The sequence below is a fragment of the Dama dama genome, chromosome 32 (assembly GCF_033118175.1).
Source record: "Dama dama isolate Ldn47 chromosome 32, ASM3311817v1, whole genome shotgun sequence".
NCBI lineage: Eukaryota > Metazoa > Chordata > Mammalia > Artiodactyla > Cervidae > Dama > Dama dama.
The window spans coordinates 42,341,454-42,359,659 of record NC_083712.1 but is presented as its reverse complement, the minus strand read 5'-3'; the positions used below and the strand labels follow the sequence as shown (position 1 = coordinate 42,359,659).

At 53.8% G+C, this 18,206-nt stretch overlaps 1 protein-coding gene across 1 annotated transcript in view; it reads left to right on the top strand.

Moving 5' to 3' along the window:
- Positions 1–18,206, top strand: part of ANK1 (ankyrin 1) — a 109,418-nt gene that overhangs the window by 38,981 nt on the left and 52,231 nt on the right. Inside the window, exons 10-21 of the mRNA XM_061134437.1 lie at positions 694–891; positions 2,492–2,590; positions 3,001–3,099; positions 3,573–3,671; positions 5,906–6,103; positions 6,520–6,618; positions 7,422–7,520; positions 10,694–10,891; positions 13,523–13,621; positions 15,816–15,914; positions 16,614–16,712; positions 17,794–17,886. Coding sequence (XP_060990420.1) covers positions 694–891; positions 2,492–2,590; positions 3,001–3,099; positions 3,573–3,671; positions 5,906–6,103; positions 6,520–6,618; positions 7,422–7,520; positions 10,694–10,891; positions 13,523–13,621; positions 15,816–15,914; positions 16,614–16,712; positions 17,794–17,886 — 1,479 coding nt within the window. The remainder of the gene's footprint in view (positions 1–693; positions 892–2,491; positions 2,591–3,000; positions 3,100–3,572; positions 3,672–5,905; positions 6,104–6,519; positions 6,619–7,421; positions 7,521–10,693; positions 10,892–13,522; positions 13,622–15,815; positions 15,915–16,613; positions 16,713–17,793; positions 17,887–18,206) is intronic.

The window sequence follows — 18,206 nt, the reverse complement described above, 5'->3', positions numbered from 1 at the left end:
CCAATGCCTGGCATGCGGGAGGCACTCGGCTCTATTATCTAGATCAAGGTTGGCTAACTTTCCCTCTAAAGAGCCAGATATTAAATACTTTTAGGCTTTGCAGGCCATGGTCAAGGTCACAATGATTCAAGTCCGTCACTGTAGTGGGAAAGCAGCCCTGGATAATGTGTCAACAAGCGGCCCTGTTCTAATAAAACTTTACTGACAAGCACAGGCAGTGGGCCGGATTTGAGCCTTGGACTGTCATTTGTCTGTTCAGCTCTAGATCAGGCCTCGTCTCTTTTACCCGAGCTCCAGAAAAGACAGAGACTGAGCGCTCAGGGAGTCTTCAGAGCCTGGGGTGGGCTGGATGACATTAAAAAGAAAACAGAATAGTTGTTCTCAAAGTCCTTTCAGGGCTAGAAGGCCCTCAGTTCTAGTATGAGGTCTTAATCTTCCTGGGTGGGGCTGATGCTGTCAGGCTGCTCCAGTGCTGCCTACGCCACCTCCAGGCCTGGAGGATTTGGCCGGGTGGGAAGGGGAAAGTTTGCTACCCAAGACCAGCAGGAGTGTGGAGGCCAAAATGAACCAGGCTCACTCGAGAGCCACGCGGAGGCCCCGCAGCTAGGGGCAGATGGGAAGCGAGGTTGGACTCGGTGCCCTGAATCTCCGTGTTCATTTCCATTCCAGTTTCTTGCTTTCCCTCTTTACCAGAATGGCCTGTCCCCGATCCACATGGCAGCTCAGGGAGACCACCTCGACTGTGTCCGACTCCTCTTGCAATACAACGCGGAGATTGACGACATCACCCTGGATCACCTGACCCCACTCCACGTGGCCGCCCACTGCGGCCACCACAGGGTGGCCAAGGTCCTTCTGGATAAAGGGGCCAAACCCAACTCCAGAGCCCTGGTGAGTGGGAGGCTGTTGAGAAGGGGCCGGAGGGGCGAGGGCCAGAGCTGCAGGGCTAAGTCTCCGCCTTGGAGGCTCCGGGCAGGCAGAGGGCTGGGGTCCCGAGGCCAGGCAGCCATGACCTCCCTGCCTGCCGTGTTCCTACACCTCATGACCGAGCCCCCGTAACAGGCCGAGGGGCACACAGAGTGCTTGTGGGGCTCAAGCAGAGGGGCGCTCAGGCCTAAAGCATGTTCCCTCCTGGGACTGTGGTTCCTCTTCCCTCGCCCCAGGCCGAGAGCTCCCAGGGAAGTTCCTGGTGGGGCTGGAGTGCCACACAGAGCCTGCCCATGGCCCCCATCCCCTCTCTGCCCCTTCCCAGAGGAGATTCTAGAAGACAGGACAGCCTCCAGAGCCACAAGGATGGCTCGTCCACTCTTCATCCATTCATTCAGAAAGCTTTCCCTGAGCTCTCCCACCAGCCGGGCACTGTCCGGTTTTTTGACTTCAGCCCTACTGACTTTGTGGGCCCGATATTCTTAGTTGTGGGCTTCCCCAGGGGCGCAGTGGTAAAGAATCTGCCTGCAAAGCAGGAGGGGCAGGAGATGTGGATTTGATCCCTGGGTCAGGAAGATCCCCTGGAGGAGGGCACGGCAACCCACTCCAGTATTCCTGCCTGGAGAATCCCATGGACAGAGGGGCCTCCTGGGCTGCAGTCCATGGAGTCGCAAAGAGTCAGACACGACTGAAGCGACCGAGCGTGAACACGAGTGTGGGGAGACTGGCCCGTGAATAGTAGGCCCTTTAGCAGCATCCCATCTCCACCCGCTAGGCACTGACATCACTCCTCCCCTAGTGGTGACAATCAAAAATGTCTAGATATTGACAGATATTCCTGGGGTTGGGAGTGGTTGAGACAAACTCCCCTCCCTCCCCCAACCTTGAGAACTGTTGCCCTAGAGGAATAAAGCACTGAAAAAATAAGCAGAGAGACAAAGCCTAGGAAACAGAAATCCCTCCCCTCGTGGAGTTTACATCCTAGTACTTCCTGCTCACACAGTAAAGAGTCTGCCTGCAGTGCAGGAGATCTGGGTTCAATCCCCAGGTCGGGAAGATCCCTTGGAGGAGGGCATGGCAACCCACTCCAGTATTCTTGCCTGGAGAATCCCATGGACAGAGGAGACTGGTGGGTTATAGTCCATGGGGTCGCGAAGAATCGGACACATCTAAGTGACTAACACACATAGCACGTTACAGTAGGGATGAGGTACAGGAATCCATTTGACCAAAAGCTGATCAGCGGTTCCAGGGACGAGGGAATGTGATGTGCTTCACACAAGTTCTCTTTCATTGTAAATTTCCCCTTAAGGAAACGAAACAGCAGGCTCTTTCAGTTCATCCAAAAATACGACCAAATTTTTTTTTAAAAAAATGAAAAGATGTGCAGACATGTTCAGAACTATGCATGGTGCATGGTGCGCGCCGCCTGCCTCTTCTGGTTTGTGGGAACCACTGATGGGCCGGGCCCGAGGCCGCCTTCTCATCACCAAGGCGGTCTGGGTGTTCCCTGGGCTCGCGGGTAAGCCTCTGCTCATCTGTCTCCCTTTGTGTGGGGCTGCAGAATGGCTTTACCCCCTTGCACATCGCCTGCAAGAAGAACCACATCCGTGTCATGGAGCTGCTGCTGAAGATGGGGGCCTCCATCGACGCGGTCACCGAGGTAAGGGGAACTCTGTGGGCAATCCAAAGGCCTCTGAGGGTCTTCTTCTAATAGATATCTTCAGAGTTGTCCTTTGTGGCTGCCTCTGTGTGTGCCCATGTCCACATGGGTACTAGTCTAGAACTCTCAAAGGAATGAATCAGGGATGGATAAGACCAGGAGCTTGTGTTAGACCTCAGGGAGCTGTCCAAGGTCAGATGCAATATTCTGAGCTGTGAATATGGGTGGAATCACCCTGCAATGAGATTCCCCCCACCTCCACCCTTTTCCTGCAAGCAGACCCATTTCCTTGAACTCCCTTTCATGGGAAAACTGTTGTGAAGCACCTAGAGGCAAGAGAGCCTAAGCTCCCTCTGGCTGTGTCTGAGATGGGGAAGGCTCCCGTCTCACTCCCATCTGGTCTGTTCCAGTCCGGCCTGACGCCTCTCCACGTAGCCTCCTTCATGGGGCACCTGCCCATCGTGAAGAGCCTGCTGCAGCGGGAAGCATCGCCCAACGTCTCCAACGTGGTGAGTCCGTGGGCAGAGACGGTGCTTGCTGGGGACCGAGGGCTCAGAGGAGCCCAAGCTCTCCTCTCCTGGACAGAGGTAGAAATCTCAGAATAGCAGGGACTTCTGACTTGGGGAGAGTGTCTGTATCTCAGTGAAACTTGTTACACATCTGTAAGTCTTGGGGTTTTATTTTGGACAATTATTCGGAAACTTCTGTGTTGTTCTGGGAATATATGTGCATTTATTAACATTCCTTTGCTCTGGGGTTTACTTTTAAGTGTATCTTGCACACACACACACTCACACACATAGACACCGCCCCCCCCCCCCCCCCCCTCCAGGCATCAAGCAGGCCAAAGGCTGATGTTGCTTGCTGGGGCAACTCCACCTCTTGGGTGAAAAGCCCCCCAAGCTGGCACCGTGGAACTCTGTATGTGCCCTTTTAGAAACCCGGAGCGAGTTAACACCTCCATAATTTTGTTGTTTTGCAGAAAGTGGAGACCCCGCTACACATGGCAGCCAGAGCAGGGCACACGGAAGTGGCCAAATATTTGCTCCAGAACAAAGCCAAAGTCAACGCCAAGGCCAAGGTGGGTTCAGGAGGCAGGAGCGGTCCTGGACATGAGCCCTTCAAGTGCAGGAGAAGCTCCGAGGCCAGGCTGCAGGGCTCGTGGGGCCGAGATTCCCTGTCCCGGCCACGTGGTTGCACCCAACGCTCAGGTTCCACTTTGCAGGGCTTCTGAGAAGGCCAGACGTGTGCTGGCATCAGAGCTGTTTCTTTAGGAAAACAAAAGACCAAGAAGCAGTGTTTGGGGAGCTGAAAGGATGCATGGTGGTTGCAGTCACAGTATCAGAAGAGAAGTCACTTTTTCAAGGAAGCGTTGCCAGTGAAAATCAGGAATTACTTAATCTGAAAACAAAAGACTCCCCCTGGTGGTAACAGGCATCTCAGAGGGACTGAGTGAGCGAAGGGGAAGAATTGCTGCTGGGTTTGCAGGCTGGCTTTGGTCACCATCAGGCTTCCCTACCGCACAGGCCACAGAGGTGCTATTGTCAGGACTGCGATCTGGGTTTGGACCATGTGACAGAGCCCCCACTCCTGGGCCGAGTAACACAGAGATCTGGCCCACCAACTGCTTCTGCTTCGGGGGGAAACGGGGAGGGGCGGGGGACAGGGGATGAAAAATCATCTTACCCTTTCGCAGTTCTGACCCTCCATCACCCTTGGCATAGAGAAAGCCAGGGAAGCCTTCAGACAGAAAGACAGGCAGATGCTCAGACAGGACAGATCCCCTCGTTTAATTGCCCTTTGCTTTAGTGCACTTTGCAAATAATGTGTTTTTTACTGTTTGAAGGTTTGTGGCAACCCGGGTTGTCAAGTGGTTAGCATTTTTCTAGCAATAAAGTATTTTTCAATTATGAGATATATATATATATATATATATATATATATTTGGACATAACGCCATTGCACACATAATAGAGAATAATATCATATAAAAATAATTTTTATATGCACTGGGAAACCAAAAAAATTTGTGTGACTCGCTTTACTGTGATAACCCATTTTATTGCCGTGGTCTGGGGCCGAACCCACAATGTCTCTGAGGTCTGCCTGTGAGAAGAACCACAATGGATCAGTTCAGTTCAGTTCAGTCACTCAGTCGCATCCGACTCCTTGCGACCCCATGGACTGCAGCATGCCAGGCCTCCCTGTCCATCACCAACTCCCAGAGCTTACTCAAACTCATGTCCATCGAGTTGGTGATGCCATCCAGCCATCTCATCCTCTGTCATCCCCTTCTCCCACCTTTCAATCTTTCCCAGCATCAGGGTCTTTTCCAATGAGTCAGTTCCTTATGTCAGGTAGCCAAAGTATTAGAATTTCAGCTTTAGCATCAGTCTTTCCAGTGAATAGTCAGGATTGATTTCCTTTAGGATAGACTGGTTAGATCTCCTTGCAGTCCAAGGGACTCTCAAGAGTCTTCTCCAACACCATGGTTCAAAAGCATCAATTCTTCAGTGCTCAGCTTTCTTTATAGTCCAACTCTCACATCCATACATGACCACTGGAAAAACCATAGCTTTGACTAGACGGACCCTTTGTTGGCAAAGTAATGTCTCTGCTTTTTAATATGCTGTCTAGGTTGGTCATAACTTTTCTTCCAAGAAGGAAGCATCATTTACTTTCATGGCTGTAGTCACCATCTGCAGTGATTTTGGAGCCCCCCAAAATAAAGTCTGAAACTATTTCCACTGTTTCCCCATCTATTTGCCATGAAGTGATGGGACCAGATGCCATGATCTTAGTTTTCTGAATATTAAGTTTTAAGCCAACTTTTTCACTCCCCTCTCTCACTTTCATCAAGAGGCTTTTTAGTTCCTGTTCACTTTCTGCCGTAAGGGTGGTGTCATCTGCATATCTGAGGTTATTGATATTTCTCCCGGCAATCTTGATTCTATCATACTTGGTGTGAGACTTCTTATATATGCAGTCTGCTTGATCCTAACCAGAGCCCTATGAGGTCAATACCATTTTTCCCCTTTTATAGATGGGAAGGCTAAGACTTTAGGCAAATCATTAAGAACAAGAACTCACTTGAAATGTTGTTATAGGACTAAATTCGTTATAAGGATTAAATGAGAAAGAACGTATCAGTTTCTGTAACTTGGAGACTTGAATCTCAGCTCTTCCTCTCACTAGCCATGTGGCTTTGAGAAAATCCCTGAACCTCTCCGGGCCTCAGCTGCCTGCTGTGTGAAACGAAGCATTGGGTCAGGTAACCCTAGCGTTCCTGTCCTTTGTTTTCGCTCTGGGTTCCAGGATGACCAGACCCCGCTTCACTGCGCAGCTCGCATCGGCCACACAAACATGGTGAAGCTCCTGCTGGAAAATAACGCCAACCCCAACCTGGCCACCACTGCCGGGCACACCCCCCTGCACATCGCGGCCCGAGAGGGCCACGTGGAGACAGCGCTGGCCCTTCTGGAAAAGGAGGCGTCCCAGACGTGCATGACCAAGGTATGGCCTCCCTCCTCCTGTTGTCCAGAAGCAGCAGGCTGGTCTCCGCTGGGTCCCGGGCAGGGGAGAGCCATCCCGCCTCTGTGTTGCCTTGAACTGTTGTTTCTCATCCACCCACCCAGCCTTCATCCGTTCATCATGGAATGTCTCAGGGTCTGCTCTGAACAATCCAGATGGGTCCTGGGATGAGAGAAGGATGAAGGGCCAGCCCCAGCCCTCAGCTCGCTGGCTGTCAAATAACAGCGCAAGCGGTTCTGCCTCCGTCACAGGAGAGAGAGGGGCGGTGGCCGGTTGCCGGGCGGGACCACCCATTCCATGCCAGCCGGGGTGGGCGCCTCTTTGGCCGCACGCAGGCCCTTTCCCTGGGGAGGACGGCGGGGGCTCCCAGGCTTCTGACGGCCGGTGTTTCTCCTCAGAAAGGATTTACCCCTCTCCACGTGGCGGCCAAGTACGGGAAGGCGCGCATGGCGGAGCTGCTGCTGGAACGCGATGCGCACCCCAACGCCGCCGGGAAGGTGCGCTTAACCTTGCGCCCTATCTGGGGTCAGGGGTCAGGGGTCAGGGCGGAGCCAGGATGGAGGCGCAGCTTCACGCGGGTGGTGGCATCTCTACCTTGTGATCAGGCGGCCGCCCGGGGAGAGTGGCCTCTGGGGGGACTGATCTTCCTGACGACGCCTTGCCCTTCTAGAAAGACCTGGTGGCCCCTCTGAGCCAGAGTGCTGAGGGTACTGCCCCGTTGGCCCCAGGACTGAGGAGGTGACCCCCCCAGGAGTGAGGTGACTCCCAGGAGTGAGGGGGTGACCCTCAGGACTGAGGAGGTGATCCCCCCAGGAGTGAGGTGACTCCAGGAGTGAGGAGGTGAACCCCAGGATTGAGGAGGTGATCCTCTAGAAGTGAGGGACCCCCCAGGACTGAGGAGGTGACCCCCCAGGAGTGAGGAGGTGACCTCCAGGACTGAGGGGGTGACCCCCCCCAGGAGTGAGAAGGTGACCCCCCAGGACTGAGGGGGTAACCCTGAGGAGTGATGAGATGACTCCCAGGACTGAGGAGGTAGCCCCCAGGACCGAGGGGGTGACCCTCAGGAGTAAGAGGGTGACCCCCAGGACTGAGAGGGTGACCCCCAGGACTGAGGGGTGGCCCCCAGGGCTGAGGAGGTGGCCCAGGTTCCGCTGGCTGTGTTCTCCAGTGGCCTGGCTCTGACATGGCTCTTCCGCGGATTTCCTGGGTAGCAGAAGTGACTCGGACCCCTAGGCCTGGCTCCTGAGGCCTGGCCAGGGGGCTGTCCCCTGAGTGAAGGCTGTCCCCGTCCCCCCCACAGAACGGCCTGACCCCCCTGCACGTGGCCGTGCACCACAACCACCTGGACATCGTCAAGCTGCTGCTGCCCCGGGGTGGCTCCCCGCACAGCCCCGCCTGGGTAAGCCTCCCGGCCGGTCCCCACCCCAACGCCCACCCCGGGAGCCTGATGTCACCCCTCGGGTGGGCTGTGCTGAAGCCGCCGAGCTGCCCACAGCGCTGGGGGACAAGGAGCGGGGTGGGGGGTGGGGGCAGTTCCCACCACAGGTCACCTCCCAGAGCGGGGACTTATTCACACAACAGATGTGTCCCCAGGCCTGACCTCAGAGGTCAGCGTGTATAGCGTGCTCTTGATGCCGGGACAGGGGTCCCCTGGAGAATATTCAGGGTGGGGGGTGATCTCGTGCTCTTGATGCTGGGACACGGGCCACACTTGGAGAATATTCAGGGCAGGGGGTGAACTTGCCAGAACCTTGAAGCACAGAACCTGTTTTAAAGGTGAATAGTCTCCCCCAGCTCTGATCTCCTCCTGAGTTCAGGCTCTGAAGTGGTGCTCCTTCTGTCCATATGTTACACGGGGACGCGTGGCCACTGACCAGCCTCACTCCAGCCCCTGAGATGCTCAGAGTCGCGGGTACATCACCCCTGAGGGACCCTGAGTGTAGGGAGCAGGTGGGGCTTACGTTAGAGTGGACTGCAGGGCGCAGAACAAGGTACAGAGATGAAGCTTGACACCAGCATCATTTGGGGGGACAGGCTGCCCCCCTGCGGGATGAGATGAGAGGGTGGCAAGATCTGCAAGGGCAGAGGGGCCTTGGGGGTTGGTGGCCAAGTGAAGGAGGGTGAGGAGAGGGAGCAGGGCTCGGGGCAAAGGACACACGCGGTCTCTCCGCTCACTGTTAGATGGACAGTCGAGACTCAGAAGAAAGGAAAGTGTGAGTGAGGATAATTTACAGATTTTGGGGGCGGGGCGCGAACCCCTGTGCTCAGCCCTTCAGCAGGAGGGGTCTCGGGTGGGTCAAAGTATGATCCCAGCTGACCCCTGCAGACTCCCGTGGGGATGCGGCCTGGTCGGGGAAGATCTGTGCTGGCCTTCAGATTGCCCTCCCCGCTCAGATCGGATGCTCGTCTGATACTTACAGCATCGCCTTCCTGGAGACACAGCACACAGCCTCTCCCAGACGCCCTGTCTCCTTGGGCTCCAGTCCCCCACCCCTGCTGTGGCAGAGCCCGCATCACTGCGCAGACAGCACGCGGCCCTGCGGGGGACGTGACTTACTCCTGCCTCTAAAAATAAAACTGCTGGACTCCCCTCCTCCTTGCACCCCTCCTTATGTAAAGGAAATCGGAGCCAGCCCCACAGTATTTAAAGAGAGCTTTATCCACACATAAACCCTATACAGATGGGTTTTGTTTCCATGGCAAAAAATAGTTTCCAAAGTAGTCTGGCAATTTTGTAGAATTTCACATGCAAATCTCTCTGCACCCAAACCAAACCCGCCCCTTTCTCATCCCGATGATGATGTTGTTTTAACATTGAGGCAGCTCTCTCTCCAGCGTGTGTGTTCCTTTGGACGAGCTCACCGCCTGGGGAAAGAGGAGCCTTTTATGGCTCACGTCATCTCTCCCTGACTCTCCTGCCCCTGTGAGGTCATTCATTCCCTGTAGTCCTGGCTCAGAGGGAGCTCCGAGGGGCTGGCCCCTGATTTGAGACAGACTGTTGCTCTTGTATCTCGGTTTTAACCGGGGGTCACCCGGCAGCCTGAGCTCCAGGGCAAGCTTGCCCGTTGCCAGGACAGGATGCTGTTCTTGCCGCACATCCTCCACTGTCTGGCCTAGTGGCCTGGACTCCCGGGTATACCAACAAGAATAAGTGCTCGAGTCCCATGTCCCCAGGTCCCTTGCCAGGGACCTCTTCTTCACAGGAGAAGTCTCTGATCCTTGCTTCCATGCAGGGAATGGAACGCAGGCTGCAGCGTGGCACCTTGGGTGGGCCTCAGCCTCACCACATTTCACCCCGGTCTCACCTCATCCTGACCCGGGACCTTTTCAGAATGCAGAATCTGGGGCCCGCCTAGTTAGAATCTGCACTTTAACAAGATCCCACGTGATTTCATACACACACGAGTCTGAGAAGCAGGGCTCCAGCTAAAAGCACCTGCGTTCTGAAGTCAGAAGATTCTCTGATGCTCAGAGAGCAGGCTCTCCATGTGGGCCTGACTCCAGATCTCAGGCTTGATCCACCGAACCCTGCCTCTTTCCTTGGCTCCCTCTTGATACAGTACAAAACTCATTTTGTTTAATTAATTTTACTATAATCGAAATGCCAGTCTTGTCAGGGGAACACAGCCTCCAAAGGATTTAATGTTTTCTCATAACATAATCCAATCTAAAAGGAGGAACACTAGAATGGTCTTACGTAATTCCTCGAAAGAGAATGATTTTTGTTATTCAGTTTCCTTCTTTGGGTAAGTGACTTTTCCTTTCCCCATAAAATCCACTATGGAGATGGATCTTACCCTGTCCCTCAGTGCTTTAAACTGGGATTTTACAGTATTGGTCTGCCGCCACCTTGTACCACCATCTCTGTATCCATTCATCTGTTAGTGGACATCTAGGTTGCTTGCAGGTCCTAGCTACACTATCCACTTTTAATGCCTTAAAAAAGTACAAAAGGAAGTCTAGAGGTCATTGACTCTTTTGCCCCTAGTGACACAGCTGGTTAAAGTAGATCAGGGACTTGTAGAGCTACTGTCCTCCAATAAAAATTAATAAAAAATAAAATAAAAGTGAGCCAAGGACTGACTCCATGTCCCCAGGTCCCTTGCCAGGGGCTTGTCCCCTCATACCACCTGCCTGAAGCCACGGAGCTCAAGGGGAGCTCTTGGGCCAGCCGTACAAGGAGCCAGAAAGAGCTCTGTTCTTCCCCCTCCATGAACTGTCCGGATGCTCTTCTCATCGCAGGAAAGAGGGTCTTGTGTTTTCATCCGCACCTAGCCTGCTGGTTGCTCTATAGGCTGCCTGGCTGAATCCTAGCATCTGCTGGGGACAGGGTACTCAGGCCCAGAACATAGATGGAGAGAACGGGAACAGGGCTTTGCTGGTCCGGGAGCCTCTCCAAACCCAATGGACTCGGTCGGTTTGTTTGTTTACTGAAGTGGCCCTCCCGGGTGACACCAGCCCTAAACCAGACCTCCTGGCCCCGCCTCGGAGGATCTGAACCAGAAGGTATGTGCTCAGCTTGTCAACTCAGCACTCCTGTAAGCAGGCTCCGGGGGCCCCTGTCTATTTCAGAACGGCTACACCCCTCTGCACATCGCCGCCAAGCAGAACCAGCTGGAGGTGGCCCGTAGTCTGCTGCAGTACGGGGCCTCGGCGAACGCGGAGTCGGTGCAAGGCGTGACCCCCCTCCACCTGGCGGCTCAGGAGGGCCACGCGGAGATGGTGGCTCTCCTGCTGTCCAAACAGGCCAACGGTAACCTGGGCAACAAGGTAAACACGCGTCTGCGACGCTCCTGTAGACTTGATCGCGTTGGGGGTCAGCTGAAGACTGGGAGCACCTGTGGTGTGGTGTGCCCGGCTTCTGAATCAGGTGTTGCACGTGTGTGTGTGTGTGTGTGTGCGTGAGTGTGTGCATGTGTGTGACCCTTACAACAGCCCTGTGTAGGTTTTATCTCAGTTTCATAAATGAATAAACAGGTTCAGAAAGGTTGCTAATTCCAAGGTGGTAGGACCCCATGCCTACCTGATGCCAAAGCCTTGGCTGGTCCTTCCTAAATAGAATGACTCAAGAACCCACACAAAGGTCACTGTTGAAATCCACTGCATGCTTTCCCAAATAGAGGCCAGTTTCTACATTCAGGAATGTATGAAGTTGGAACTAAATATTCTTTTTCTGTAGGGAAGGCATTGTTTTCAATGCTGACCTGTCCCTTAAATGGGATTATCAGTCCAGGGACTATTGGTGTGTGAGTAGAAAACCCTCCTGGTGTAGCGACCTGTGGAGGGAGGACCTGGGAACTGGTTCCCCGGTGACCTCCATGGTTTTCATCAGCGTCTCAAAGGAAGGCATGGCCCAAGAAAGGCTAAGAGTCACTCCTTTTGTTTTTTGTTTTGTTTTGTAACTTTTAAGCTTTTTGTTGTGTACTGGGGTATAGCCAATTAAGGATGCTGTGGTAGTTTCAGGTGAACAGTGGAGGGACTCAGCCATCCACATCCCTGCGTCCACTCTCCCCAAGCTCCCCTCCCATCCAGGCTGCCACAGAACATTGAGCAGAGTTCCCTGTCTATACAGCACGTCCTTGTTGGTTATCCATTTAATAGACAACAGTGTGTAAATATCAATCCTCAACTCCCTAACGATCCCTTCCCCCAATCTATCCCTCCAGAAACCGTAAGTTCGCTCTCTAAGTCTATAAGAGTCACTTCTTTTATTAAGCAGCTGTTTTATTGAAATGTAACTCCCATACCATAAACTTCACTGGTTTGAACTGTACTATTTGGTGGTTTTGGGTATATTTGCAGAAATGAATGAACACCACCGCTACCTAACTTCAGGATATTCCCGCCACCCCAAAAGGAAACCTCAGACCCATTAGTGGCCACATCCCGTCTCCCTCAAACCCTTGTCCCCTGGCAACCTGGCTCTCTGTCACCATGAATTTGCCTGTTATGGACATTTCTTGTAAATGGAATCATACGCTATAGAGAGTCACTTCTTTAGATGATACATGAACATAATACAGTTCAGAAGGGCAAGCATTTTAAGGATAACTTAGTATTTCTTTAAGAATCTCCTGGATCTGCTGGCTCTTTCTGGACAGGTTTGGACAGGTGGCCCCCAGGAGGGAACCATTAGGGCAGCACCGTTATACTGGTTACTTGCTGGTGCCATTTAAGTGAGCTCTGTCAGGGACCAGGGGCAGGATGGCCACGCCTTGCCCTGGAGACATGCCCATTCATCCACATCCCCCATCACCAGACAGGCTCCTGTGTTATCCCAGGGGTCAGGCACGGCGCCTGGTAGCTGGGACTGACCCAGGACCTGTTCTTCTCTGGGCATCCCTGCCCACTTCGCTGGCTTCAGTGCAGGGGGCACTGCCCCTGGGCCTCCCGTCAGCCGGGGAGAAAGGACAGATGGCAGGGAAGGGTGAATGGAGCTTCTGGAGAGGGGGCAGCCCCGTTTGCCCCACAGTGAGGAAGGCTTGTAGAGTCAGGTACAGGAGATAGAAGGCTTTCCTGGCATTTTTTTGTGAGCGCACATATATCAAGCAAGATTTCTGGAGTATTACCATCCTTATAAGATGGATGGACTTCCCTGGTAGCTCAGATGGTAAAGAATCCACCTATAATGCAGGAAACCTGGGTTCAATTCCTGGGTCAGGAAGATCCCCTGGAGAAGGGAATGGCTACCCACTCCAGTATTCTTGCCTGGAGAATTCCATGGACAGAGGAGCCTGGTGGGCTACAGAACCTGGCGTTTTTCAGTCCCAGCAGGATCTTCCATCGTCCCATCCTTTTTCCAGTGAAGCACTGGCTGGGTGTGCGGATCACAGACTGCATTTAAATGGCACATCTTGCTTTACAACATGTTTTTGTCTATGTTTTCTCAAGCGAGCCTTCCTTTGCCCTTGAGATTTGTCAGTGATAATCTCTATTTTCTCGATAAGCAAACCAAGACTTTGAAGCTCATCTCAAGTCGTGGAAATAAGAAATGTTACCACTGAAATGGACAATGAAGTTCATGTAGTTCAGATATCAGCAAACTACGGCCTGAAGGCCAAATCTGGCCCACCACTTGTTTGTATAAATAAAGTTTTATTGGAACACAGCCATGCCCATTTGTTCACCCGTTGGCAAAGATGCTTTCTCATTATAACTGATGGAGTTAAGCCTAAAATATTGCTGATCTGGCCCTTAGCAGAAGCCATTGCGGACCTCTGGCTTAGTTCCACCACCTCATCCTTTCGCTAAGGATGTAGGGGCCTAGAAGAGCTTGCCCAAGGTCAGATAGCTGATTAGTGGCTACAGAGCCAAGTTTGACTCCCAAACCTCAGTGCTTTCCCAGGGTGACCAAGCACTCTTATCTTGGCTGCAAGCTGATGAACTTCTTTTCCTTCCCAGAGTGGACTCACTCCCCTCCATCTGGTCGCACAAGAAGGCCACGTTCCAGTGGCAGACGTGCTGATCAAACACGGTGTCACGGTGGACGCCACCACCCGGGTAAGACCCACAGCCTGCATCCTGTCCACACCTTCCCCCTGTGCCCACGGGCCTGCCCACTCTGGCCTCCCTCACAGGTCCATCCCAGGAGTTTGGAAACCCCGAGGACACAGCGCCCCATTCTTGTGTGCCACTTCCTAGGGGCAGCAGTGGACCCCAGGTCAATGGACTCACTTTCCAGTGGGGAGTTTAAGAAGTTGGTTAAAACTTCTTTGAGCCTCTGTAGTGAGTCATGATTCCAACCTCTGTCTTACATGAGCCAGGTGTCAAAATGTCAGGCTTCCCTGGATGTGCTGGAGAACTCTGTGCCTTCTAGTCCAGATTTGGCTCAGAGTGGGTCAGCATTCCCAGAGCCTATCTGTGTGCAGAGGGTTGGCAGCGGGGCCGGATCTGGGGTGGGGGATGGAGAAAGCCCAGTGCCCAGCACACAGTGGAATCTGCCTCCAGGCGCCTGCAGATGATGTAAGAGGCAGAAAGGGACAGCGGGTGTGATGTCCGGTGCAAGGAGGGCGCTAATGAGCCCAAGGGAGCATAGAGGGAGGAGAGGGTCTCTCCACTTGGTGGGAAAAGGAAGCTTCCTGGAAGAGGCATCATTTTGTTCCTTTTCACTGCAAGGCAAGTGTATTAAAAGAAAGGGACAACGTGACACCCCCTCCAGCCCCAGCCCCCTCCAGAGCTCCATTAAAGGCTCCCAGAAAAATCCAAGACGTAGTTTATCCCCAACTGCCTACAGCTTCTACAGGAACCTGCTTAAAACCCAAGAATGTTCTGGATCTTTGAGGTTCTCTGGTGGGCCCAGTTTAGTCTTTTGGGATCTTGCCCTGAGAGGTCCTATGCTATGAGTTAGAACTTGCTGCTGCTTTTGTTCAGCCGCTAAGACTTGTCCAGCTCTTTGCGACCCCATGGACTGCAGCACACCAGGCTTCCCTATCCTTCACCATCTTCTGGAGTTTGTTCAAACTCAGGTCCATTGAGTCAGTGATGCTGTCCAACCATCTCATCCTCTGTCACCCCCTTCTCCTGCCCTCAATCTTTCCCAGCATGAGGGCCTTTTCCAGTGAGTCGGTTCTTTGCATCAGGTGGCCAAAGTATTGCAGCTTCAGCTTCAGCATCAGTCCTTCCAATGAATATTCAGGGTTGATTTCCTTTAGGATGGACTGGTTTGAATTCCTTGCTATCCAGCGGACTCTTAAGAATCTTCTCCAATGCCATAGTTGGAAAGCATCAGTTCTTCAGTGCTCAGCCTTCTTTATGGTCCAACTCTCACATCCATACATGACTATTGGAAAAACTATAGCTTTGACTAGACGGACTTTTATTAGAACTTAGAGATCTCAAAGCAAGCCCATCACTTCAGGTCCAGCCTGCAGGGTATGGATCCAGATCGTCTCTGGGATCAGGCTCCCCAGGACACTTAGGGGCCGTGAGAGCCTTGGCCTGTCAGCCTGTGGAGGGAGCACTAAAATATTTAGCAGAACAGCTTCCTTGAGAATTACCTCCTTTGTGGCCAAAATTCAAGTGAATAAATACTGAAAGCCCACTCATTTCAAGCCATGGCCAGTTCCTACCATCGTGGTACCTGACTGTACCACTCAGTAGCCCAGATAGCAGGGCAGGGCGGGTCTTGTCCGGGTCAGCAGGGACCTCATTCTCATGCCCGGCCCCTGCCCTCCCGGCTCCCTTGCTCTCCGAGTGCGCCGTCCTGGCTTCTGCAGCACGGTCTCTTCCGCCTTCCCTCCTCCCTCTTTGCTGCCCCCTCCCCACCCTCTTTTCTGAACTCCCTGTAAATATTGCCTCAGTTCCATGAGCACCCCTTTTATCTCACCATACTTCATCTGGGGAACTTCACTCACCACCAAGACTTAACGCCCACGGGCGCCTCCTTGCCGGGCCCTCTTCCCCAGATCCAGGGCTGGTTTTCCCATCGCCCGCTTGCCTGCCCACCTTGAGTCTCCCCTGCTCACCTCATGCTGCGCTTGCCCGACCCTGAGCCCCGCGCCCCTCCGAGGTCCCTGGCCTCTGACGGCCTGGACAGTTGACCCCAGGGAGCCTCTGCCAACCTTGCCAAGGCCTCCTCATCCATCCTCCCCTTTACCACCGTTACCGTGCGAGTTTCCTTCTCATCCAGCTCAGAGTGACTCGTGTTGTCCCCAGAAGCCCTGCCGGTCACTGTCTCTCCTCTGTTACTTCCCAGATGGGTTACACTCCACTCCACGTGGCCAGTCATTACGGGAACATCAAGCTGGTGAAGTTTCTGCTGCAGCACCAGGCAGACGTCAATGCCAAGACCAAGGTATGGGAATGCCCGAGACAGAGACAACGCTGGGGCCACCCGCCTTTGCTGCAGGGCTTGTACCAGGACAAATATCTCCAGCAACAAAGATACAAAGACTCTATAAGGGGCTAAAAATAACCCCATGCCTGAGCAGTTGGGGCAAGTCATGGATGACAAGATACACAGAGACCAAAAACCCAGCTGCCACTTCTAAAGAGCTGGGAGCAAAACCAGGGTGTCAGAAGCAAAAGTGGGGTCCTGTGCATGCCCCCCGCACACACCACCACCCAAGGGCAAACCACCTGAGTCACCCCTCCAGCCTGACCCTTGGACCCGCCCCTACCATCACTCCATGTCAGGAAACAGCTTGTCCCATCGCCTTGGGGAGCAAGCAAGGGAACCTGTTACTTATTTTTAAGCCCCCATCCCCGTTGCAGCAGGGGCCCCAATAAAGCCTTGCCTGAGTTTCTTGTCTGGTCTCTGATCAATTTCTATTGACTGGAAAAGCCAAGGACCCTGGTCGGTAACAAGACCAGTGCCAGATGCAGAGGCACCTAGAATCACTCTGGGCACACGTGGGGCTCCGCCTCAATTTTCAGCTTTGATGCTGGAGGAAGAAATGGGGAAAATGCGTACAGAAGACACAGGCTCTGTGGTGGGTGGGCAGTGCTTTCTCTGTCGCTGGCTCATCCTCCCAAATGTCTACCCGCTTTACAGCTCGGATACAGCCCCTTGCACCAGGCGGCTCAACAGGGCCATACGGACATCGTGACATTGCTTCTCAAACATGGTGCTTCCCCAAACGAGGTCAGCTCGGTGAGTACCGCCCGGGGCCCTGATTCCGGAGACCTGCTCTCCCAGGGGCCGCTGAGACGAGCCTTCACCGGGGAAGCTCAGGTCATCCTCCAGAGCATCTGGAGCCCGAACAGGTTCCTGGGGGCATGGGGCCTCCTTCCGGAAGGTGGAAGGTTATCCTAATAGCACCGCTTACCCTCCCCCTTTTATTTTTGTTTAAATGTTGTCAAAACCCTTAGTAAAATCCTTGCTAAAATCTGTGAAGCTGTTCTCAGTGTGATGAGAGCGAACAAAACCAAATGTCTTGGCGGGGGGGGCTCCTGACGTTTGGGGGCCTCGGGCGAGTCTTCAGCCACGTCAGCGGTCACTGTTCAGGGGTCACTTCCTCCCCGGACAACGGGACTGTCAGAGATACTGGCTTATCTCCATGACTGCTTCCAGCTCAGAAAACGTGAGGACCTCTGACTGTCGCTGTGGTTGCTGAAGCCGTAGCTGTGGATGGGACCGAATCTGCATGGGGTAGACCCTGGAAGCAGAGAACTTTGAAAGGGCGCGGGTTCGACCCCTGGTCAGGGAACCAAGGTCCCACACGCCACGTGGAGCGGCCAAAAAGTTAAAAAAAGAAAAAAGAAGGAAAGCCTAGTTATCCATTTAGTTTCACTTAGCTCTTCCTTTTAAAATCAGAGTAGAAATTTGCCCCTCCCTTATTTTCTGGTGACTTGGGATTTCTGGCTGGCCTTAGAAGAGTTCACTGAAGTGTGTGGGTTATTTGAACTGTTTCCACGCTCAGCAACTGACACCCGAAAAACTGGCCTTGGCAGCCGTGGGCAGTACCGCCTGGGGCCCCCTTACTCCTCCAACCCCACCCGGTGCCTCCCTGACCCTGACCTTCCCACTGGCTCCCTCTCGGCCGCTCTTGACTTTGGTGGCAAGATCTCTGAACACCCAGCACTGGCGGTTTATGTACCAGGGCAGCCGGTCTCTTTGAGCACCACTGACCACACCCATCTGGGCACACACGCGTGCGGGGTCTTGCTCCGGGTGTGAACGACTGGGGTGTGGGTCTGGGCTGATCACGTCCTCCGTCTGCTCCCCTCCCCAGAATGGAACCACGCCTCTCGCCATAGCCAAGCGCTTAGGCTACATTTCTGTAACAGATGTGCTCAAGGTTGTCACCGACGAAACCAGCGTCGAGGTACGTCTGCTCCTCCCCTGCACCCCCACCTCAGGCACACACCGCCTGCAGGGTGCCCTCGGGGGTACCCCGGGAAGTGGAGCGTGTTCTGGGGTCCTGGGATCCCTGAGGGAAGCTTGAAGCCTGAAGAATTGAGGGTTGGGAGTGCGGTAGGAGGGGGGCGGTCCTCCTCCATCAGGCGGGGCTTTACTGCCACCTGGTGGCTAGAAGAGTTGGGGCCTGGACCAGACCAAGGGGCGGCCAGGACGGAGTTGAGGGCCGGGACCAGGCAACCAGAAGCTGGGGTTCTGTTCATCGCCCCCTACGGTTCCTGCCAGACC